Source organism: Mastigoproctus giganteus, chromosome 9 (genome assembly GCF_048544385.1).
Source record: "Mastigoproctus giganteus isolate SK-2022 chromosome 9, ASM4854438v1, whole genome shotgun sequence".
Taxonomy (NCBI): Eukaryota; Metazoa; Arthropoda; class Arachnida; order Uropygi; family Thelyphonidae; genus Mastigoproctus; species Mastigoproctus giganteus.
The window spans coordinates 116,737,110-116,763,855 of NC_143583.1; the positions used below are offsets into that span (position 1 = coordinate 116,737,110).

General features: G+C 39.0%; 1 protein-coding gene across 3 annotated transcripts in view; it reads right to left on the minus strand.

Moving 5' to 3' along the window:
- Nucleotides 1–26,746, minus strand: part of LOC150080668 (fibrillin-2-like) — a 1,460,049-nt gene that overhangs the window by 782,585 nt on the left and 650,718 nt on the right. For all 3 annotated transcript variants that reach the window (XM_090381969.1, XM_090381968.1, XM_090381967.1), the window contains exon 24: nt 23,362–23,487. In XM_090381969.1, the coding sequence (XP_090238095.1) occupies nt 23,362–23,487 (126 nt within the window). The remainder of the gene's footprint in view (nt 1–23,361; nt 23,488–26,746) is intronic.

Here is a 26,746-nt window from a genome sequence, read left to right on the forward strand (position 1 = left end):
CATCGAAGACGGCAGTAAAAATTGGAGAGGTGTGGCATTAAGGTTAAGTTGCTACAATGGATAAAGGGATAGTTGAGTGGAAGATGACAAAAAGTGGTAATCAATGGACACTGCTCTTTGTGGACAAATGTTGTTAGTGGAGTACCCCAGGGTTCAGTGTTGGGCCCATTGCTGTTTTATTTTTATCAATGATATTGATGAAGGTACATCAGGTTTAATGTCCAAGTTTGCAGATGATACAAAGGTTAGCAGAGTTGTTAAAGACAGTAAAGACAGTATGCTACTCCAACTGGATCTAGATGTTGGAAAAATGGGCTGAGAAGTGGCAACTGAAGTTTAACATTGACAAATGCTAAGTACTGCATATGGGTAGTGAAAACTGAAGAGAAATGTACCAACTCTGTGGTACTACTCTCATTGAAGTGGAAAGAGAAAAAGATCTGATCTGGGGGTAATTGTGCAGTAAAATATGAAGTTCGCTGATCAGTGCAGGCGAGATGCCAGGGCAGGTCATGGAGTCTTGTCAATGATATATAGGAATTTTGCTAGCAGGGACAGTGAGGTGATTATCCCATTATACAAGGCAATGGTCAAGGCCACACCATGAATATAGTGTACAGGTCTGGAGGCCTCATTTTAGGAATGATGTAGAGTTGCTAGAATGAGTACAAAGAAGGGCAACAAGATTGGTTAGGGGAATAAAGGAGTGCCCTTCCCAAGAAAGGCTTAAGTTCTCCAAATTGCAGTGCCTGGAGAGTAGGCACCTGTGAGGTGATCTGATTGAGGTGTATAAGGTTGTATAATGTTCTAGCTCAGACTAAGAACCTGAGGAGGGTCAGTTTCAAATTGAGGAAAGATAGTTGTAGAATACATGTGCCGAAATTTTCCTTTAGCCAGCGGGTAGTTGATTGGTGGAACAGGCCTCCATCTTTTGTTGTGGAAGCTAATAGAAAAAATAAATTTAAGGCTGAGCTGAACAGGCATTTGGAACAAATGGAGAGGTGAAATGGGAGCTTTTTTTTTTTTTTTTTTTTTTTTGGCTGATGCTGCATAAGCTTGCTTTCTTGCATCATATGCCTCTACTAATGCTAATTATTTTACGTTTCAGACATTGGGATATTGCTCCTCAGTATGTGATTATATTTCCTGAATGCTATCCATCCAAAATTTATTCTTCTCTTGACTTCCAGCCATTTATCATTCTTACAGCTAATGACTTTTCCCAGATAAGTATATGACTCCCCATTTTCAATTTCTGCTCCTTCAATCATTATATCCCTTTCTGTGGCACACTTGTTCATCATTACTTTTGTTTTAGCCATATTCATCTTTAGTCCAAAATCCTTACTAACTGTGCATAAATGATTAAGATTTTCCTCTAATTCTTTGGGATCGTGGCTTATGATCACAATGTCATCTGCAAATCATAAATGGTTTAGATACTCTCCGTTCACATTGACTCCTTTCTGCGACCAGTCTAATCTTCTGAAAGCTTCCTCAAGGGCAGCAGTAAACAACTTCAGAGATATTGTGTCTCCTTGTTGAAATCCTTTCTCAATTTTAAATTTGCTACTGTGTTTGTCTAGTCTAATAAAGGAGGTAGCATTCTCATATATTTTCTTCAAAATCATAATATATGGGGTATCTATGCCTTGTCTTTCCAGTGTCAGAAACATTGCCTTATGCTGTATGGAATCAAATGCCTTTTTATGATCCACAAATGCCAGGTATAAAGGAGTTTTATATTCATTTGCGTTCTCCATTAGCTGTGATATTATGTGAAGGTGATCCATAGTTGAGAATCCTGTCCTAAAGCCAGCTTGCTCTTTCGGTTGGTTGGTTAGTTTGGTTTTTTTATGAATATTAACAACTAAGGCCATATTGCTCCGGAGATATGCGGTGGTCATTCCCTGACCTTTCCGCATCCTCCGTATTTGGTAGTCACGGACTCGAACCCTGGTCAAATCAAGCAGCATGTGCTACGCACTGCTGCTCCTCCCCACCTGGCTACGGAGGTGCCACTCTTTCGGTTGATTTTCATCAAGTATTCTTTCTAATCTGTTAGTAATGACCCCTTGTGAACAACTTGTAGATGTGAGATAATAAGCTAATTTCCAGTTTATAATTTCCAATTTCTGATTTATCTCCTTTCTTATGCAGCAAAATTATGGTTGTATTATTCCATTCCTTAGGCGTCACACCTTTTCTAATGCATTTTGTGAAGTCTTGCCACTTTTTGTGTCATGTTTCTTCCTCCTAATTTTAACAACTCTACAGTAACTTAATCTTCCCCCAGGGCTTTCTGATTCTTCATTTTTTAGAACACATGTTCTACCTCATCAGGAAGGATATCGGGTGTGTCGTATGTGTTACTAATTTGCGATCCATCTTCCCCACTGCTGGCATCATTCCCTCGCAACTTGTATAATTCTCTATAGTAGTGTTCTGCTGTTTGAATTATGACTTCTCTGCTATTTATCAGTACGCCATCATTATTCTACAGTTTCAGTATCATTTGTCTTTCTCTATTACTGCTCATGGCTGCTGATTTAGGTTTTTTGTTTTCCTTTAATGCTTGTTCTACTTTTCTTGTGTTAAATCTTCTTAAGTCCTCTCTGAGTCTCTTTCTAATGGCTCTGCATAACTCAGTATACTCAATTTTCTCCTTGTCAGTGTTTATCTTGATCTTCATTTGTCGTCTTTGGTTCATCATGACAAGTGTTTCTTGACTAATTTTTTCTTCTTTGGATTTCTTTTTACCTATAGGTTTCTTGGGCTTTATCACTTTCAGAAAGTTGTAATATTCCTCGTTGACACCTTGGTCCTGAGCAGTCTGCAGAAGCTCAAATTTGTTCTTAAGTTCCACTATATACTGCTTTTTCTCCTCTTCCAATATCTCAAAGACCATATTATTTACTAGAATCAGTTTTTTCCTACGCATAAAAATTGGTTAAAAACAGCATTTACGTTCTTGGAGGTGAAAATCGTGTTGGCTAGTGTAATCAAGTCAGAAGGAAAGTTAGGCAAACCAATGCAGATTACAAGAAACCTGGGGAAAGGATGCAAAGAAAAACAGTAAAGACTGAAGAAGGAAGGGGTGAATCGGATTGGTCCACTTGATATCGATGGTTTGACTATTGAAGATTCTGCTCAGGTAGCTGACAAACTGAATGGTATTTCTGTCTACATTTACACATGAGGAATTATGTGGGGAAGTAGAGGCCAGAGGTTTAACAAACTCTAACAGAGAGCTAAATGATTTTCTAATAACTGAGAGTAAAGTGGAGGAGAAATTGTTGAAGTTAAAACATAAGAAAGGCACCTGGGGTGTATGGAATCTATCCAATTATATTAAAGGAGGCAGCAAAGGAAGTAAGCAAACCATTAGACATAATTATGAGAGCATCCATGGATTCATGTGAGGTCATCATGGACTGGAGATGTGCAAATGTATCCCCAATTCAAAAAGAAGGAGATAAGGGTGGCACGAGTATTTACGGTCCTGCTAGTTTAACTTCTCTTCCACGGAAAATAACAGAATAAATGGTTACAGACACTGAAAGATCACCTAGACAAACAAGACTGCATTTATAGTTTAGAAACAGCACAGATTTATTAAGGGGAAGTCTTGTCTGACAAATTTGATTGAATACTATTGCAGTCACAAAGGAACTGGACGAAAAAACAATTTTGATATCATATATTTGGATTTCAGGAAGGCTTTTGATATTGTTGCACATGGAAGACTGCTTTACAATTTAGAGCAGTATACTGATACTGCTCTAAATTGTACCTTAGTATCAACCTTAGTATCAACTGCTCTAAGTTGATACTAAGGTTAAAGGGATGGTTGAGTGGGAGAAGACAGAGAGTGGTAATCAATGGACACTGCTCTTCATGGACTAATGTTATTAGTGGAGTTCCCGAAGGTTCTGTGTTAGGCCCATTCTTGTTTTCTATATTTATGAATGATACTGATAAAGGTACATCAGGCCTAATCTCCAAGTTTGCAGATGATACAAAAGTTGGTAGGATTGTCAATGACAGTACGCTGCTGAAACAGGATCTAGAAAAGTTGGGAGGCGCCTCCGTAGCCAGGTGGGAAGGAGCAGCAGTGCGTAGCACATGCTTCTTGATTAGACTGGGGTTCGAGCCCGTCACCACCAAATACGGAGGATGCGGAAAGATCAGGGAATGACCACCGCATATCCAGGAGCAATATGGCCTTGGTTGCTAATGCTCCTAAAAACCAAATAACAAAACAGAAAAGTTAGGCAGATGGGCTTTAATATGGCAACTGAAGTTTAACATTGACAAATGCAAAATACTGCATATCAGTGGCAATAACCCAGAAAAATGTAACAACTATGCAGTACTACACTCAGGATAGTAAAGAATTAAAATGGCCTGGGAGTAATTGTGCAGTCAGATATGAAGTTTTCTGAGCAGTGCTGACAGGCTGCAAGAACAGCTCATTAAGTCATGTCAATGATGTGCAGGAATTTTTCTAGCAGAGATAAGGAGGTGATTATCCCCTTGTATAAGGCAGTGGTCAGGGCACACCTTATGTATATCATACAGGTTTGGAAGCCTCGTTTAAGAAGGATGTTGACCTGCTGGAATGAGTACAGAGAAGGGCAACAAGATTTGTGAGGAAAACAAAGGGTTGTTGTTGCCAAGAAAGACTTAAGTTGTGCAAATTGCAGTGTCTGGAGACTAGGAGACTCACTCAGGCACCTGTGTGGTGACCTGAGTGAGTTGTATAAGTCTTTGAATGGTTTGAGCAAACTCAATGCTGATGGGATTCTTCCTCACCCTCAGATTACACATCTGAGAGGGAATAAATTCAAACTGAGAAAAGACAATCATAGGATAGATGTGAAGAAATTTGACTTTAGCTAGCAGGTGGTTGATTTCTGAAAGAAACTTCCATCAGTCATTGTGGAAGTTGATAGATTATAAAGAAATTCAAGTAAGAACTTGACAAACTTTTGATAATTCTAATACATTCTATTAAATTCTGGCTACTGAAGTGGACAAAAAATAAGAACTGTCTCCCTACCAATTAAGGGCTATTCAGTATGCAGAACAAATTTAGTCACAGTGTCTACTGGACAATATTGCTTGGAAATGGCTGATAATGATGCAAACCCGCAGGGGCTCACATCTGGTGAGTATGGGCTTGGCACACCCAGGGTTCTTAGCTGGATATCATGATTCTTCTCTTTCTTGGTGATTCCTATCTACTTCTATCAATCTCTCTCTCTCTCTCTCTCTCTCTCTCTCTCTCTCTCTCTCTCTCTCTCTCTCACAGATTAACTTGGGAATTTTTTTTTGGCTAGTGGAGCATAAGCCTCAGGCTTCCTTGTACCACATTGCTAATAATAATGATAATAAGACTGTTGTATTACTAATATTATTATCATACTTCTGGCAGCTGTGTAATTCATACATACCACCTCTAATCTTAAGAGATATGAAATCCCTGAGAATGAAAGCAAATTGAAGATGGCAGTGAGATTTATACGAACCAGGACCCTAAATGAAATTTAATTCAATAAAAGATTATTATTACATAATTTATAATCAAAAACATTAACCCTGAATAAAACTGTATAGGGCCAATTCAACTGCAACAATATCTCAGCAATTTGTGCTTCTACTGCTCAATCCCTACACAGCTGAATCCCCTGATGATAGTTGTTTTTGAAAATGATTTCTTTGAATTCCAGAAATATATGTTAATTATTGCACAATTAAGAAAAATTCATGATTAATTTAGAGCTAATTATATACACATGTTGACTGACATGATTCTCAGTTACTGAAAGAAAATTCACTTTATTGCCATGTGCTTTCATCCAATGAGCAATGTGCTCTGACTTTGTGACAAGTGATGCATTGTCTGGAGTAATTGAGTCACATGATTTAATTCCTTCTAGAGCAATACCTTTTTTTTTTTTAAGCTCTCAATTTCACCAATCAAAATACCATATTTCTACTTAAGTTTCCTTACTTTCCCTGCACATCACCAACACAAACCCAAGTCTTGTGGGAATTTATACTACAAATTTATCTTATTGTTTTAAAAGCATTAGAACTTGAAAGTTGTGGGCACTTAAAATACCTGAATAACTCACATGGAAAGGAAGCATCTTAATCCCTTTATCTGAGATTGGCTAACAGCCATGACTGAAGAGGAATTTAGAAATTCCTCCAGTCATTAATGAGAACAAAACTCAGACCTCTTTATATACTGGTCTTTGAGGTTGTCACAGACATTCTCTCAGATATGCCAGACAAGCTGTACTTGCCACCTGGGAGTCTAAAATGCTGATGGAACTGATATTCGGGTGACACTCAAGTCAAGTGGACCCAATTTCAGCAAAATCCGGACGTTCTGTGACAGCCAAATCCTCTGCTTGCACCTTCATGATAGTGGGACTGTCAGTAATCATGGGTATAACCTCCATGCACAAGAACATGGTGGGTGACCACCCAGGTGTGAACCAACATAAGCAGGGGTCGAGGTGCGGAGCCCAAACCACATGGAGGAATGCCGTCCCTCTATGTTACCATGCAGTATTGGTGGTAGATGACTCTCATCAACCAGTGCAATGCCACCACTTTGCTTATTGGAGGCTTGAAGGGGTGGAACCCATGTTTAGTCTCTCTAGAGCTAGGTTCTGCTCAACCCTTCCCTATCGGCAACCCCCAAGGCAGAATGCGCTGGTCCCACAGGAACTAGTAGTTGTTGGTGACTCTATTGTCAGGGAAACAGGGAACATGCTTTGTAAAAAGGATAGTAGTAGTAGTAGTAGTAGTAGTAGTAGTAGCAGCAGTGGCATTTGATGAAAGAAAGCAAGTGTATGAGCTTATGCAGCATCAACCAAAAAAAAAAAAAAAAAATCACACCATTCCCTCCAAATGCCTGTCCAGTTCCTCCTTAAATTTATTCAACCTATCAACTTCCACAACGACAGATGGAAGTTTGTTCCAACAATTAACCACCCGCTGGCTAAAGGCAAATTGCCGCACATCTAATCTACATCTGTCTTTTCTTAATTTGAATTTATGCCCCCTTAGGTTTGTAATCTGAACAAGTGGAAGGATCCCATCAGAATTCAGCGTGCTCAACCCATTCAAGGCCTTATAGACCTCAATCAGATCACCGCGCAGGTGCCTAGTCTCCAGCCATTGCAATTTGCTGAACTTAATCCTCTCTTGGTAAGAGGATCCCTTCATTCCCCTCACCAATCTCGTTGCCCTTCTCTGTACACGCTCAAGTAAATCTATATCCTTCCTAAAATGAGGCCTCCAGACCTGTTCGCAGTACTCAAGGCGTGGCCTGACCATTGCCTTATACAGAGGGATAATCACCTCCTTTTCTCTGCTAGTAAAATTCCTACATATCATTGACAAAACCCCATGACCTGCCCTGGCAGCCTGTCTGCATTGCTCAGAAAACATCATATCTGACTGCACAATTACTCCCAGGTCTTTTTCATTCTCTACCACCTTAAGTGTAGTGCCACACAGTTCGTACGTTTCTCTGGGGTTACTTCTACCCATATGCAGTACTTTGCATTTGTCAAGGTTAAACTTCAGTTGCCACTTCTTAGCCCAGCTGCCCAAATTATCTAGATCCTGTTGCAGTAGCACACTGCCATTACTGTCATTAACAACCCTGCCAACCTTTGTATCATCTGCAAACTTCGACATTAAGCCTGATATACCTTCATCAATATCATTGATAAATATACAAAACAACAGTGGACCTAACACCAAACCCTGTGGGACTCCACTAATAACATTAGTCCACGAAGAGCAGCACCCATTGATTACCACCCTCTGTCTTCTCGAACTTAACCATCCTTTTATCCATTGTAGCAACTTACCCTTAATACCATTCTGCTCCAATTTGTACAATAGTCTTCCATGCGCAACAGTGTCAAAAGCTTTAATGAAATCCAAATATATGATATCAAAATTATTTTTTGCATCCAGTTCCTTTGTAACCACATCATAATATCCTATCAAATTTGTCAGACAAGACTTTCCCTTAACAAACCCATGCTGTGTCTGAATTATTGCTGCAGTCTTGTCTAGATGATCCTGCAATCCATCTTTAACCAGTGACTCCATTATTTTACACAGAACAGAAGTCAAACTAACTGGTCTGTAATTTCCCCTGAGTCCAAGGACGCTCTCATAATTATGGCTAAGGGTTTGCTTAGTTGCTTTGCCGCCTCCTTTAATATAACTGGATAGATCCAATCCACCCCAGGTGCTTTTCTCATGTTTAACTTCAACAATTTCTCCTCCACTTTGCTTTCAGTTATTACAAAATCATTAAGTATCCTGCTACAATTTGATAACCTTCTGCAATTTTCAAACCTTAATAATTCCTCATGTATGAATGTAGATGCAAAATACTCATTCAGTTTGTTTGCTATCTGAGCAGGATCATCAACAGTCGAACCATCGATGTCAAGTGGACCAATCAGATTCATCCCCTTCCTTTTACAGTTTATAATAAAGTAAAGAAATCCTTGCTGTTTTTCTTAGCATCTTTTTCCAAGGATTTCTCGTAATCTGCCTTCGCCTGCCTAACCTCCTTTGTCACCTGATTACAGACTAGCTTATATCTGCCATAGGCTTCTGAGTCACTTGATAATTTATATGCATCCCATACATTTTTCTTCTCTATTACGAGTTTCATTAGTTCATTAGATAACCATTTAGGCATAAACCTTGAACAATATTTCTTAATTGGTATGAAACTTTTAGTAGCTTCCACGATTAATTCCTTGAATGCTTCCCACTTAGAATTTACTGTTGGTAACATCGTCAGTTGATCCCACTGTACAGAATTTAAAAACTGTCGGAGACCACTGTACTCACCTTTACAGAAGCAAAAACCCTTTCCTATACCCGTGATGGTAATTAAATCTTTAAGTAAATCCCACATCAGTACACTGTGATCACTACCACCTAGTGGTTCCTTTATCTGCAAATTCTTAATACACGAATGATCACTGCTGATAACCAGATCAAGAGTATTACTTTCTCTGGTTGCCTCTCGAACATGCTGCTGCAGAAAACAATCATCCAATAAATCCACAAAAGTCTGACTAGTGTATGAGTGACCAACCCACAAGTTCCAGTCAATATCTGGGAAGTTAAAATCCCCCATTATAAGACATTCCGATTTACTAGCCCACTCTATTTCTCTGTACAATTGTTCATTGTACTCATTCGAGTCATTAGGCCTATAACACATTCCTACTCTTATTTTTGCTTTCGCAGTGTTTATGTCGCACCAAACTGACTCAACAGTGAAATCTTCATCTATATCAACTGGATGCACTTCTTTTGATTTTATGTTTTTCTTAATTAACAGCATAACACCTCCTCCCTTTCTATCCTTTCTGTACACATTGTTCTCCTGAAATTCGAGTTCAGCATTCCTTATATCTGTGTGACACCACGTCTCTGCTATCCCAACAATATCCACCTTTGATGTCTTGACCAACACTTCGAGTTCATCAAATTTATTTACTATACTTCTAGCACTGGTATACATGCAAGCATACATGCTCCTACTCCTATTCTTAGGTAGGACACATCCCATATACCCACCTATTTCAGGATGACTGCCATCCGTCCCTGAAACCCCCAACAGCCCGCGCTCCAGGTCGCTACTTATTCTAATAGAAGTTGTGCAAGAATCACCTTCACCTCTGCCTACGGTTACTGTTAAACTATTAGTCCTTGTATCCCCCCAAGCTATCAGTTTTCCGACCCACCTAACACTGCCTCAATAGCATCAGCAAATATTCTTGCACCCTTTCTATTTAAGTGTATCCCATCCCTATAGAAGCAGTCTCTCCTGTTAACAAGAACAGTCCAGGCTGAAAAAAATTCTACCCCTTGAGCCTTGCACATTCTTTCCAGGGCCGAATTGATCGACAAGGCTCTCATCATATACTCCCTTCTATCATGTCTGGGCAGAATTGCAGACACTTTCAAATTCAACCCTAATTCTCGGCTTTTGTTCAACAGTGACCTGTACTTGTTAAGTAATTCTGCCAGTCTCCTACTCCTAATATCATTAGTGCCAACGTGTACAACTATATCACCTTTTGTGCCCTTAAAAGATGATATCCGCTCTAAAAACATCATCAACCTTTGCCCCTGGCAGACGTACCCTGGTCCTGTTCCACCTATCCTTTTTACAAAGCATGCGTCCCGTTTCCCTGACAATAGAGTCTCCAACAAGTACTAGTTCCTGAGGGACCAGCGCATTCTGCTTTGGGGTCTGCCGCTGTGTTGCGTGGGCAACTGAGAGCCTGATGGGCCCCTCAATTTAGATCTTTCGAGGGCATCCACCCTGTCCTTCAAACTCTCATATAGGCCCATAACAACGCTGAGTTATTGTCTGATTTCGTTACACTCCTTGCATCGCACGCACACACAAAGACAATTGCACACAAAAAGTATCTGCAATTCTGCCCAGACACGATAGGAGGGAGTATATGATGAGAGCCATGTCGATCAATTTGGCCCTGGAAAGATTGTGCAAGGCTCAAGGGATAGAATTTTTTTCAGCCTGGTCTATACTTGTTAACAGGGGAGACTGCTTCTACAGGGATGGGATACACTTAAATAGAAAGGGTGCGAGAATATTTGCTGATGCTATCGAGGCAGTGTTAGGTGGGTCGGAAAACTGATAGCTTGGGGGGATACAAGGACTAATAGTTTAACACTAGCCGTAGGCAGAGGTGAAGGTGATTCTTGCACAACTTCTATTAGAATAGAGGCTTCCGGATCAGCTAGTGTATAATCTTGATACCTCTACTCTGCTAGATGGCGACTGGAGCGAGTCTGATTAGTGTGTATGCGGGGAGCAGTGTCGAGGCCACCTTATGTCAAGGATCTGGATATATACATGGGTATATTCTTATCATGTGTACGGCATATCCAAAAATTTCATTACTTCATACAGCATGTCCTCCCCCCCCCCACTTTTTTTCACTATTGAATAGACCATATATTGTCAAACTAATTGAGCAAGCTTATCCGCGAACAGATCTAAACCTCCCAAGCACTTCCTAATTCATTTCACAAATATACGTGGTCTCAATTCTAATCTCAACGATGTCCATTTCCACTTGCAGTCTACCGAACCCCATGTACTTTTTCTGACAGAATCTCAGTTATCAGTTGATTAAATTATTGCTCATCTCAGATGCCCAAATTATTCACTGTACGATTACTTTTGCCTCAAAGGTGGTACTTGTGCATATGTCCATTCTGATATTCCCTGTCAGAGACTTGGCAATTTGGAATCTCCTCTCTTTGATATTCTCTGGCTTAAAATCTCTCTACCTCATTGTGTCAAATTCATCTGTTGTCTCTACCGTTCTCCCAACTCCACTAATCACTTAGAGCTCTTTGACTTCCTCTCTTTGCAACTTGATTTTCTCCAGTCCAACTTTCCTAACAGTGAGGTAATTTTCCTTGGTGATTTTAATGTTCACAACTCCATCTGGCTTCTGTTTTCTAGTCACACCAACCCAGCTGATTGAGATGCTGAGGCTTTTGCAATTGCTAATGACCTTGCACAGATTGTTCATTTACCTACAAGAATAATGGACAATCCTAATCATACAGCCAACACACTTGATCTTTTTCTCACAAACAAACCTTCTAAGTACACGATCGACGTGAGAGGACCATTAGGCACTTCAGATCACAACTTTGTGATTGTCTCTTCTTCAATGGAGCCTTTATCTGATGGCTATTCCCAACCTCGTGTTGTTTGGCATTACAAGAATGCAAAATGGGATGACCTGCGTGATTTCTTTTCTTCTTTTCCTTGGTCGGATTACTGTTTCAAAACTCCTGATGTAAATGTTTGCTCAGATCGTGTCAGGTAAATTATTGTTGCAGGAATGGAATCCTTTATCCCACACTCCACTTTAAAATCTCGTCCTTTATCTAAACCTTGGTTTTCCAATAAATGTGCTAAGGCTGTTCAAGAGAAGAATGTTGCATATCGTAATTGGCTTGTTTCTATTTCTTCAGTTTCATTTTTTGCCTACACCAAAGCTCGCAACAATTGTAAAGCAGTTATTAATCAGTCCAAACTAGAGTTTGAACAGGCTAAGAGTAGAAAACTTGCTTCTTGACCTAATGGTAGCCAAGCATTCTGGTCTTTTGCCAAAGCTATTGGCCGCAACTTTTGCCCATCTCTGCTCCCACCTCTGTCCAAACCAGATGGTTCTGTTGTCACTTCAGCCAAGGATAAAGCTGACCTTCTAGCATCCCATTTTTCTTCCAGCTCATGCATTAATGATCTTATTAAAACACCTCCCACCATTCCCAACACGCTCCATTCAATGCCTCCTGTGGTCTTCCGTCAAAAGGATATCAGAGGGATTTTGATGAATCTTGAAGCTAAGAAAGCTCCAGGTCCTGATGGTATTTCTCCACTTGTTCTCAAAACCTGTGTTCCTGAACTTACTCCTATTCTTTGCCGCCTTTTTTCACTTTCTTATTCTAAAGGTGTTTTTCCTTCTGCTTGGAAATTTGCTCATATCCAGCCAGTTCCTAAAAAGGGTGACAAATCCCTCCCATCCAATTATCGTCCCATTGCAATTACTTCTACTCTTTCTAAAGTAATGGAGAAATCAATTAACCAGCAATTCTTAAACTACCTAGAAACCTTCCGTCTGATCAACGATCGCCAGTATGGATTCCGTCAGTGTCGATCCACTGGTGATATTCTGGCTTATGTTACCCATTTATGGACTAATTCAATGGAAAGGTTCGGTGAAACACAAGTAGTTGCTCTTGACATCTCAGAGGCTTTTGATCGTGTTTGGCATAAACGTCTTCTAAACAAGCTTCCATCTTATGGTTTGCCAACCGTTTTTAGTAATTGGTTATCCAGTTTTCTATCTCATCGCTCACTGAGGGCGATGGTAGATGGCTCTCTGTCTTCTAACTTCTCCACTAATGCCGGTGTCCCCCAAGGTTCAGTTCTTTAGCCCACTCTTTTCCTCTTGTATATTAATAACTTTCTTCCATTGACTGGAAATCCTATCCATAGTTTTGCTGATGATAGCACATTGTATTCCACTTTCCATTTTGAGAAATCTTGTCCTGCTCAATCAGCTTCAACTTCTCCAAAATCTGCTAACAATTCCTTAAATGCCGATCTTCAGGTAATTCTCCAGTGGGGCAAGGACAACTTAGTTGATTTCAACCTTTCTAAAACTCAGTCTTGGATTATATCTCGCAAAAAGGATTCTTCTGCTCCTATGCTTATCTTTAGTGACAACTCCGATTTCTAGGCAAAATGATATATCTCTTTTGAGGATTACCCTGACTTCTAATCTCTCTTGGCACAAGCACATTACAAATATTGCTTCCTCTGCATCTAAAACACTTGGTTTTCTCTTTCGCTCTCGGCTTTACTTTTCTTCCAAACAGCTGCTCACTCTGTATAAATCGCAAATCCGCCCTGCCACGGAATATTGTTCCCACATCTGGGGTTGTGCCCCCAAAACCTCTCTCAGGCTTCTTGATTCCATTCAGAAGGAGGCAGTTAGGTTAATTAATGATTCATCTCTAACAGAGTCTCTCCACTCGCTTTCTCATAGATGTACTGTTTCTACTCCATGCCTCTTCTACAGATAATTCCATGGGCACTGTTCTCCTGAACTGGCTTCTATAATTCCCGCTCTCTCTTTCAAAACAGTCCGAACGCGTGCCGCCACCAGCCAACATCCATTTACTGTCCAACTTCAAACCCACCGAACCAACTTTTCATCTTCCTCATTTATTCATTCAACTGCCATTTTCTGGAACAATCTTCCTTCATATGTATTTCCTGAAAATTACAATCTACAGAAGTTCAAGTCCAATCAACAAATATCTTCTTTCGTCTTCTCAACCTCCAACCCAAGCACGGGTACTAAGTTATTTGGTGTTATTTGGTTTTTTTTTTAAGAGCATTAGCAACTAAGGCCATACTGCTCCTGGAATATGCGGTGGTCATTCCCTGACCTTTCCGCATCCTTCGTATTTGGTGGTGACAGACTCGAACCCGAGTCTAATCAAGAAGCGTGTGCTACGCATTGCTGCTCTTTCCCACCTGGCTACGAAGGCACCTTACCGTACTAAGTACTATAGGTTCTAATACCTCTCGTGTTTGGGGTTCACATAAAAAAAAAAAAAAAAAAACGCCAACTCTTAAACTACCTAGAAGCCTTCCGTCTGATGAACGATCGCAAGTATGGATTCCATCAATGTCGATCCACTGGTGATATTCTGGTTTATGTTACCCATTTAGGGACTACTTCAATGGAAAGGTTCGATGAACCTTGCCATTGAATTAGTTTGGGGTTCAACTAAACTGCCATAGAAATCCATATCCAGTTATATTCATTTTATTTAATTTATCATCACTCTAGGTTCACCCAAGTTATCCTGTAACACCCAAGAGTTATTCTGTAACCGCTAAACCTCCCACTATGCAGTAGTAACAATTGCTGCAGACTGACAGTCAACAGTACGTTCAGGCTTCCTTTTATTTCTTTCTTTTTGTTTTTGTTTTTGTTTTTTTTTTTTTTTTTTATAAAAACACCAAACACGAGAGGTATTAGAACCTATATTATTTAGTATCGTACTTGAGTTGGAGCTTGAGAAAACAAGAGAAGATATTTGTTTACATTAGACTTGAACTTCTATAGACTGTAATTTTCAGGAAATACGCATGAAGGAAGGTTGTTCCAGAAAACGGCAGTTCAATGAATACCGTGGAAGATGAAAAGTTGGTTTTGTGAGTGTGAAGTGGCCAGCAAATGGATGTTGGATGGTAGCAGCATGTGTTCGGACTGTTTTGAAAGAGAGAGAGAGAGAGAGAGAGAGAGAGAGAGAGAGAGAGAAAAAAATTGAGAGGGAATTACAGAAGCCAATTCAGAAGAACAGCGTCCATGGAAGTATCTGTATAAAAGGCATGCAGCATAAACAGTACATCTATGAAACAGCAAGTGGAGAGAATCTGTTAGAGATGAGTCATTAATTAACCTAACTGCCCTCTTCTGAATGGAATCGAGAAGCCTGAGAGAGGTTTTGGGGGCACCACCCCAGATGTGGGAACAATATTCCATGCTAGGGTGGATTTGTGATTTCTACAGAGTAAACAGCTGTTTGGAAGAAAAGTAATGCCAAGAGCAAAAGAGAAAACCAAGTTTTCTAGATGCAGAGGAAGCAATATTTGTAATGTGTTTGTGCCAAGACAGATTAGAAGTCAGGGTAATCCCCAAAAGAGATATATCAATTTGCCTAGAAATCAGTGTCACCAAAGATAAGCATAGGAGCAGAAGAATCCTTTTTGCAAGATATAAGACAAGACTGAGTTTTAGAAGGATTGAAATCAACTAAGCTGTCTTTGCCCCACTGGAGAATTACCTGGAGATCGCCATTTAAGGATTTGGCCGTCAATATTCGAGAAGTTGAAGCTGATTGAGCAGGACAAGGTTTCTCAAAATGGAAAGTAGAATGCAATGTGCTATCATTGGCAAAACTATGGATAGGTTTTCCAGTCAATTGAAGAAGGTCATTAATATACAAGAGGGAAAAGAGTGGGGGAAAGAACTGATCCTTGGTGGACACCAGCATTAGTGGAGAAGTTAGAAGACAGAGAACCACTACCATCACTCTCCGTGAGCGATCAGAGAGAAAACTGCATAATCAATTACAAAAAACAGTTGGCAAGCCATAAGATGGAAGCTTGTTTAGAAGACCTTTATGCCAAACACGATCAAAAGCCTTTGAGATGTCAAGAGCAACTGCTTGTGTTTCACCAAACTTTTCCATTGAATTTGTCCATAAATGGGTAACATAAGCCAGAATATCACCAGTCGATGGAATTAACGGAATCCACACTGGCGATCATTGATCAGACAGAAGGTTTCTAGGTAGTTTAAGAGTTGGCGGTTAATTGATTTCTCCATTACTTTAGAAAGAGTAGAAGTAATTGCAATGGGAAGATAATTGGGTGGGAGGCATTTGTCACTTTTTTTTAGGAAAGTGAAAAGAGGCGGCAAAGAACAGGAATAAGTTCACGAGCACAGGTTTTGAGAACCAGTGGAGAAATACCATCAGGACCTGGAGCTTTCTTAGCATCAAGATTCTTCAAAATCCTTCTGACATCCTTTTGATGGAAGACCACAGGAGGCATTGAATGGAGCGTGTTGGGAATGGTGGGAAGTGTTTTACCAAGATCATTAATACATGAGTTGGAAGAAAAATGGGATGCTAGCAGGTCAGCTTTAGACTTGGCTGAAGTGACAAGTGTCTACCATGGAAGTCTACTATGTACTTTGTGCGGGGATTCAGAGGACACTGGTCAGTATCTCCTGCCCTCCAATAGGTTGTTTTGAGGGATTTTTGTTTATGATATTTTTTATGCCTATGGAGCTTCAGTTCTAGTGGTCACTTCACTCACAGTACCAGTATCCTAGTATAATAGGTTTTGCACTTATCACTCATTTGAACATATCTGGGTTGAATCCTGTCATAGACTGGAGGAATTTCTAAAATCTTCAATCAAGGCTGTAGTTAGCGAATTTCAGATAGAGTGAGTGGAATTTGAATACAGTTTTTAAGTAGACTATTAGATTATTCTTTACTGCTTGTGATCTTGAGAAATGCTTGTAGTTCTGTGAGACTGGAGTTGGATAGCAAAAGTATGTTGACTAACTGATCTGTGCATGAGAGAGAGAGAGAGAGAGAGCTGAAATTACAGATGCCAAATCAGAAGAGCAGCACCCATGGAAATATTAGGTAGAAGCAACTTAACATCAGTGTGATATAGAGCAGAGAAAGGTAGTAAGAGATAAGTCATTAATTAAGTTGACTGGCAAAAGTTGAGGGGAGGAGAAGACATGTTGCAGGAACTGGTAAAATTTTTGGATATGGCAATGTACACAAGAATATTCCCAGATCCTTGATATAATGTGGTTTCGGCAGTGTTGAAATTGTGAGACAATAAGTTAATGGAAGACAAAAAGCCCTCAGTGTAACTTGGCTTGGTGGACCCAGATATCACACACTGATTACTATGTTTGGATGTGCAACATTACAGGATGCAGTGCAGTGCAGTACCACAAACAAAGTTATAATGTAATACCAAATCAACTATCAACTATTTATTTTCTCTCATATAGTGAAAATTGTACCAGTTGATCCCCAGGAATTGATGCTTCCCATACATGCTTTGATTCTGAGTGTTCCCAAATTAAGCATAGAAGTTGAAGCTACATAAGAGAATTGCAGAAGCTGAACTGAACAATCTATTATGAGATTTGGATTTACCAAAGGATTCAATTAAGCTCTTATGCTGCTGGTTGAATCAAAAGAATCTACCTGCACTTGGCATTCTGATTGATTGGTAAAAGTCAAAAAGAAAAGGAATTTGTTTGCTTTTACTCCAAGAAGGAATCTCAGGTGTTCTGTAGGAAGTAAACAGTTTAATTGACAATCCATTTAAAAGGATATTAGTTGTTGATGATGAGCTTAAAACAAGTTCTGATGCACAATGGGAACATCTTAACCTCAATTTCCATTGCTTATTCTGTACACTAAAAGGAAACTTGAAACACTGAAATTCTTGTAAAAAAAAAAAAAAAAAAGGTAAAATACTGTGATAAGAGTGAAGAGTATGTGGTGATTTGAATTTGTGCTAACTATTCTTGGATAACTGCTGGGTTACACAAAATTCTTTTGCTCGTTGTAAATAGGTTAGAGGGCTAAAGTCGATCACTGGATTAAAAATTTGATAGGTGGAACGGGACCAGAGGCAAAAGTTGATGATGTTGTAAGGCAGATATCATCTTTTAAGGGCACACAATTTTGGTGATATTGTTGTACATGTTGGCACTAATGACCTTAAGAGTAAGAAATCTGCAGATTTACTTAACGAGCACAGGTCAATGCTGGAAAAAAGTCACGAGTTAGGGTTAAATTTGAAAGTATCTGCAATTCTGCCCAGACATGATAGGAGGGAGTATATGATGATAGCCTTTTCAATCAATTCGGCCTTGGAGAGATTGTGCAAGGCTCGTGGGTTAGAATTTTTTTAGCATGGTCCATGCTTGCTAACAGAAGAGACTGCTTCTACGGGGATGGGATATACTTAAATAGAAAGGGTGAAAGAATATTTGCTGAGGCTATCAAGGTGGTGTTAGGTGAGTCGGAAAACTGCTAGATTGGGGGATTCATAGATTAAAAGATTAACAGTAACTGCAGGCAGAGGCGAAAGTGATTTTTGCACTGCTTCTATTGTAATGAGCAGCAGCCTAGACAGCAAGTTGCTGGGGACTTCAAGAGCTGCTGGAAGTCATAAAGACAACTAAGAGTAAGAACAAGTGCATGTATACTTGCATGTACACTAATGCTAGAAGTATAGTAAATAAAATTGATGAATTTGAAGTGCTGATCAAGACATCGAAGGCAGATATTGTTAGGATATCAGAGACATGGAGTCACACAGAAATAAGCAGTGCAGAATTGGAATTTGGGGGAGTACAATGTGTACAGAAAGGATAGACAGGACAGGAAGGGAGGAGGGGTTATGCTGTTAGTTAAGAAACACAAAATCTAAGGAAGTACATCCAGTTGACATGGGTGGACAGTGCAGTGTGAAAGGGAAAATGAGAGTATGAGAATGTTATAGGCCTAATGACTCTGATGACTACAATGAACAGTTGTGCAGAGAAATAGAATTGGCCAGTAAATCAGAATGTCTTGTGATAGACGATTTTAACTTTCCAGATATTGACTGGAACTTGTGGATTGGTCACTCACACACTAGCAAGACTTTTGTGAATTTATTGGAGAACTGTTTTCTACAACAACATGTTCGAGGGGCAACCAGAGGGGAGTAATAACTTTGATCTCATTATCAGCAGTGATTATTCATGCATTAAGAATATGCAGATAAAGGAACCACCAGGTGACAGTGATAACAGTGTACTGATGTGGGATTTACTTAACGATGTAACTACCATCAAGGGTAAAGGGAAGGGTTTTTGTTTTCATAAAGATGACTATAGTGGCTCAGTCTGTTATTAAATTCTATACAGTAGGATCAACTGATGATAATACCAATGGTGAATTCTAAATGGGAAGCCTTCAGGGACTTAATCTTGGAGGCTACTAGGCTTTTCATACCAACTAAGAAATACTGTTCAAGATTCAGGCCTAAATGGATGTCAGATGAATTAATGAGGCTTGTGGAAAGAAAAGAAAAATGCATGGGATGCATATAAATTATCAGGCAACACAGAAGTCTATTGCACATATAAGCTAGTCTATAATCAAATCACAAACGAGGTTAGGCAGGCGAAGGCAGATTACGAGAAATCTTTGGCAAAGGACACAAAGAAAAACAGCAAAGAGTTCTTTACTTATATAAACTCTAGAAGGAAGGGTATGAATCAGATTGGTCCACTTAAATGGTTCGACTATTGATGATCCTGCTCAAGTAACTGATAAACTGAATGAGTATTTTGCATCTACATTCACACATGAGGAGTTATTCAAGGAGGGGAATGCCACAAGTTTATCAAACTCTAATAGTGATTTTGTAATAACTGGGAGCAAAGTGGAGGAGAAATTGTTGAAGTTGAACATAAAAAAGGTAACTGGGGCAGATGGAATCTATCCAGTAATAATGAAGGAGGCAGCAAGGGAAGTAAGCAAACCCTTAGCCATAATTATGAGAGCATCCTTAGAGTCAGGGGAGGTCCCCATGGACTGGAGATGTGTAAATGTATCCCCAATTCACAAAGGGGGCTCAAAGGGTGACAAAATAATTATAGACCTGTTAGTTTAACTTCTGTTCTGGGGAAAGTAATGGAGTCACTGGTAAATGAGGTGATACAGGATCACCTAGACAAGACAGCCGTAATAGCTTATACACAGCATGGGTTTGTTAAGGGGAAGTCTTGTCTTACCAATTTGATTGGATACTACAATGTGGTCACAAAGGAACTGGATGCAAAAAATAATTTTGATATCATATACTTGGATTTCAGGAAAGTTTTGATACTGTTTCACATGGAAGACTGCTGTACAAATTGGAGCAGTATGGCATTAAGGGCAAGTTACTGCAATGAATTAAGGGATGGTTGAGTGGGAGATGGCTTGTTTGTTTGTTTGGTTTGGATTTTATTGGCGCATTAGCAACTAAGGCTATAATGCACCATTGGGAGATGGCAGAGAGTGGTAATAATTGGACAATGCTCTATGTGGACTAATGTTATTAGTGGTCCCACAGCGTTCGGTGCTGGGCCCATTGTTATTTTGTGTATTTATCAATGATATCAATGAAGGTATAACAGGCTTAATACCCAAGTTTGCAGATGATACAAAGGTTAGCAGGGTTGTTAATGACAGTTAAGACGGTATGCTACTGAAACTTGATCTAGAAAAGCTAGGCAGTGGGCTTAGAAGTGGCAACGGAAGTTTAACATTGTCAAGTGAAATGTACTCCATATGGGTAGCAGTAAACCAAGAAAAATGTACCAACTGTGTGGTACTACACTCAGAGAGGTGTTGAATCAAAAAGACCTGGGAGTAATTGTGTAGTCAGATATGAAGTTCTCTGAGCAGTGCAGAGAGGCTGCCAGAGCAGGTCATGGAGTTTTGTCAATGATAAATAGGAATTTTGGTAGCAAAGACAAGGAGGTGATTATCCCCTTGTATAAGGCAATGGTCAGGCCGGGTACAGAGAAGGGTAAGACGACTGGTGAGAGGAAAAAAGCGGGTGCACTTACAAAGAAAGGCTGACGTTCTGCAAGCTGCAGCATCTGGAGACTAGGCACCTGCTAGGTGATCTGATCGAGGTATAAAGACTTGAATGTTTGAGCAGGCTTAATGCTGACCGGATACTTCTGCTTGAACCTGAGTGGGCATAGATTCAAATTGAGGAAATACAGTTGTAGAATACATGTGAGGAAGTTTGCCTTTAGCCAGCGGGTGGTTGATTGCTGGAACAGTTCTGTTGTTGTGGAATTTGATAGCTTAAATAAATTTAAGCCCGAACTGGAGAAACATTTGAAGTGACCGAATGGGTGAAATGGGAAGGGGTGTTTTTTTTTTTTTTTTTTTTGGCTGATGTGTATAAGCTTGCTTTCTTGCATCATATGCCTCAACTAATGCTAATGCTAATTCTAAAAGGACACAATGAAAAAAAAAAGCAAATCTCCCACATGGAAAAAAAAATATTCTCAGTTAATATTACCACTAGTCTTTCCAAGGGAATGGCTTCTGCCATAGCTACATAAAAAAGTTGGCCTAATGAAACATATTGTTAAAGCTACAGACAAAGGGAGTTATGTTACAAAATTTTATAATTCCCTGAAATAAGGAAGGCTGAACTCCATAATGGTAGGCCGCCTCCGTAGCCAGGTGGGAAGGAGCAGCAGTGCGTAGCACACGCTTCTTGATTAGACCGGGGTTCGAGCCCGTCACCACCAAATACGGAGGATGCGGAAAGGTCAGGAAATGACCACCGCATATCCCAGAGCAATATGGCCTTAGTTGGTAATGCTCCTAAAAAAAAAAAACCAAACCAAATCCATAATGGTGTTTTTGATGGACTGAGAATTAGAAGGCTGCTGCAAGATAATTTTACAAGTTCTGTGTCTTAGAAAGAGGTGGGGGCATAATTAGCATTTAAAAGTAATGTGAAAAAGGCATTTAAAGATAAAAGGACCATGAGAAGACTATCAACAAAATGCTTACTGGTTTCAAAAAATTAGGTTGCAACATAAGTGTGAAGATATATTTCCTGAACAGCAACCTTGAATACTTTTCACACAACCTTGGTGTAGTGAGTGATGAACAAGGAGAAATGCTTCACTGAGATATCAAAACTATAGAAAAATAGATGTCAGGTAAATGTAATTAGGTGGCACTAATGTGTAGCTGTGATGATTGCTTTTATATGTGCTCTTGCTAAATAGTTTCTAAATATGGTTTTAAGGTGTTTATTTTAAATTCTTTTGTGAAACATGAGTATTGTGTGATAAGGTTCATCAGGTTTGACTATTTATAATCATGGAAAGGTAATAATATTTACACTAAGTTTACGATAAGCCTCTTTTGGCAGTAAAAGCATTCTTTGTTCTAACTATCAATTCCAGCTGCCTATGCTTTAGCATAGTGCTGGTATTTGAAAGTTTGAAGGGATGCTTTTTAAATTCTACAAGTTATGGATGAAGGGGACTTTAATTAAGTGGAGGGGTTTGTCACATTGATTAGTTGTATCTAATTTTGGGACAAAATATCACCTTATCAGAAAAGATATAAGAAAAGATTTTTAAAGACAAGTTTTAATTAGTAAAGCCCTATACAGCTATATAACAGTGCCACCACTAGAGAAAGACTTGGTGACCTACTCCAGTATTTTTCACCAGAAAATTTTATGAAAGAACTCAAGAATAAATTGATAATGCTAGGAAAGGCCAGTAGAACAAGGAGAAGAGGTCAGCAAAGAACACACTGCTTGATACCATCAAGAGCAACACTGGCATGAGCATGAAGGATGTGGAAGAAGCTGTTGAAGATCAGACAGCATGGAGGCAGCTCGCCCATTAAGTCTCCAAAAGTCGGCTGCAACTGAATGGATGAAAACAAGGAACAACAAATATAATGAGGCAATGATTGCAGATTACTTTGCTGTTTTAAAAAGGATTCATGTGATAAGCACAAGAATTTAAAAAAAGTGCAAATGCATCCATGTGCAATAATAATTTCAAAACACTAAATAAAGTATTGCTTCAGTGAAATTACTGAGTAGCTGTGTACAATGCTATTTGTTTTTATTACTCTATCCTAAAACGCATACGCTGAACAATACTTATATGTTCAAAATACATATATATTGTGCTAAGGGAAGTACATCTTTTATTTTTAACATTGTGGAAAATATTGTTGCAACACAACAAAATCAATTACAGATTTGGAATAAGCACCTAAAAATTTTGCCTTAAAAAAAAAAGAGACGCTTTATTTAAAAATGAATAACAGTGTAATCGTTACCATATAGAAACTTCAAAGAAAGTTCACATGAATAACAAATTAAAAATAGATAGCAATACTGAGATCTACCAACATCGCAGATACTTAAATTAAGGGAAAATCAGCATGTACACTAGAAAATTCTGACAAAAATAGAAGTCTACAGACCATTACTTTGTAGAGTTTAATGCCTACAGAGATGGTAAACAAAATAAAAATCAAGGATCAAGAGAGTATCAGTGCTCACCAGTTTCCTACCTGTGCAGTTCAGACCATCAGTATCTAAAGTAAAACCTGGATTACACTGGCAACTGAAACTTCCAATGGTATTACGACACCTTCCATTCTGGCACATGTGTGGGAAATGCACGCATTCATTGATATCTGAAAACAAAAAAACATTATTAAATTTAGTAAGTGTTTCATAAAATATATTAATCTAAAAGGTTTACAAACCAATATTTCATATTAATTTCACAAATGTACACTATATTAGTATTAGCACTGGAAAATGATGCAAGAAAATAAGCTCATAGAGCATCAGTCAAAAAAAAAAAAAAAAAAGCTAAGGTAAATAAAATAAACCCAACACGAGAACCACGGCAAACTACAAGAAACTTACTGAAAAAAATTGGTTTGCCACAGTTTCTCCCTGCATTCTCAGTAAACAGACAATGCATGTTATCGGCAACAGCAGTAGAAGTCAAGAACAATGTATTGATTTACACAACAGACATGACAGACGGTGTAATAGGCATGACAAATGGTGTAATAATTAGTTTTTTCTCATTATTACAAGCAGATTACTGGAGTTCATTTGTGTTTTCACTATTAAAATACCATATTACTGATTTATTTGTACTTTTTTTTTAAGGCTAGGTTTCCTAACCTAATCTTAAAGATTAAGTTAGGAAACCTTATTTCATAACATAACCTTTAAGGTTAGATTAGGAAAAAAGCAAAGGTTTCTTTATTTTTCATTATATTTCCTAACCCGATCTTAAGTGTTAGGTTATGAAATAACATGAAAAGGTTCCTTATCTAACTTTAAAGGTTATGTTAGGAAATAATAGGAAAAGGAAATAATAGGAATAGGAAATTATGAAATAATAGGGAAAGAAAGAAAGAAAGAAAGAAAGAAAGATTCTTTATATATATATATATATATATATATACATACATACATACACACACACACACACACACACACACGCACGCACGCACGTATCACTTATGATGTTATTGTCTGTTGTGTTCACGCACCGATCAGTACGTCTGTCACACCTACATTTCAATCAATATATCTATCTCAACTTCTACTGTCACTACCGATAACACACTGTCTGTTTGCCAAGAACACAGGGAGAAACTGCAATGTTGACAAACCAGTTTGTCTGGTAAGTTTCCCATAGTTCTCGTGTTGGTTTTCTTTACTTTTGCCAAAAAAAAAAACACTATTCACCTCACCCACTATCCTCCACTAGAATCTGTCTAATTCTTCCTTGAATTAGCCAGATTCTAGTGGAGGATAGTGAGGATAGTTATTCAAACTACTCCCTTCCACAATAACTGATGAAAGTTTATTCCAGCAATCAACAACGCACTGGCTGAAGGCAAACTTCTGCACATTTATCCTGCAATCATCCTTCCACAATTTGAAATTATGTACCCTCATTGTACATAGTCTCAGCATGAGGAAGAATGGCATCAACAGTGGGGTTACTCAAACCATTCAAATCCCTAAACATCTGAATCAGATCATTTCATAGGGGCCTAGTCTCCTGATGCTGCAGTTAGCAAAACTGAAGCCTTTCCTGGTTAGAGCACCATTCTACTCCCGCTCACCAATTTTATTGCCCTTCTCTGCACCATTCCAGCACATCCTAAAATGAGGTCTCCAGACCTATATGCAACTAAACCATGGCCTTGTACAAAAGGATAATCACTTCTTTATCTCTACAAGAAAAGCTTCTGTATCCATTGATAAAACCCCATGAGCAGTCCTGGCAGTCTGTCTGCATTGTTTAGAGAACTTCATATCTAACTACACAATTATCCCCAGGTCATTTTCATTTTCCACTATCCTGAGTATAGTTGGTTGGTTTAGATTTTTATGGCGCAAAAACAACTATGGTTATAATGTGCCATATCACTCTGAGTGTAGTACCACACTGTTGGTATGTTTTCCTGTTACCCATAGGCAATACCTTGCATTTGTCACTGTTAAACTTCAACTGCCATTTCTCAGCCCATCGGCCTAACTGTTCTAGATCTTTTGCAGTAGCTTACCTTGATTACTATCATTAATCACCAAGTCAACCTTTGTATCAACTGCAAACTTGGACAATAAGCCTGATATGCCTGCCTTCACATCATTAATATCACATCATCAACATCATTAATAAATATAATACACAACAAGGAATCCAACCCAAACCCTGGGGGGGGGCACTAATAACATTAGTCCACAAAGAGCAGTGCCCATTAATAACCACTCACTGTCTTCTCCCACACAACCATCCCTTTATAAATAGTAGAAACTTGCCCTTAATGCAATATTGCTCCTTTATGTGCAACAGTATCAAAAGTTTTCCTGAAATCCAAGTATATGATATCAAAATAATTTTTTGCATCGAGCTCCTTCATTACTGCATCACAGTATCCAATCAGATTGGTCATGCAAGACCAACTCTTAAAAAATCAATTCTGTGACTGCAGTATAATTGCATTCCTGTTTAGATGGTCCTGCATTACTTCCTTAAGTAGTGACTCCATTATTTTCCCTGGAACAGACATTAAGCTAACAATCTGTAAATACTCACGTCACTTTTTGATCCCTCTTTGGGAATTGAGGACATTTGCACATCTCTGTTCCACAGGGACCTCCACTGAATTCAAGGATGCTTTCATAATTATGGCTAAGGGTTTGCTAATCTCCTTTGTGGCCTCCCTTAATATAACTGAATAGATCCTATCCACTCCAAGTGCCTTTCTTATGTTTATCTTCAACAATTTCTGTTCCACTTTCTTTTCAGATATCACAAAATCACTTAACTCCCCCTTCCCATTAGAGTTTGATAAAGTTCTGGCATCTCTTCCCTAAAGAATTCCTCATGTGGAAATGTAGATGCAAAATGTTTATACTCTTTCCTTATCTATAAAATGTGCTTCTTGAATAGAAATAAATAGTGATAATAATTTCCATTTATTCTCGATATTATTAAGTTATTATTTGTTATTTGGTTTTTTTTAGGCGCATTAGCAACTAAGGCCATATTGCTCCGGGGATATGCGGTGGTCATTCCCTGACCTTTCTGCCTCCTCTATATTTGGTGGTCACAGGCTCAAACCCTGGTCTAATCAAGAAGCGTGTGCTACACACTGCTGCTCCTACCCACCTGGCTACAGAGGCACTGATATTATTAAGGCCAGAAGAGTTTACCTATTTATTGTGACTGCATGCATAGAGAATTAGAGCAGCCAGATTTTCAGCACCAAAGTTCACAACAGGCCATTCAGTTTTCATGGCAGTTTACAGGCTCAAACTTGCAACCTTTCTAATAGGTGCTGGATTTTAATGCTATCAACTACAATAACATGACTAGACTAAGCTTCTCATCAAACAGTTGCCATCCAACTCTCT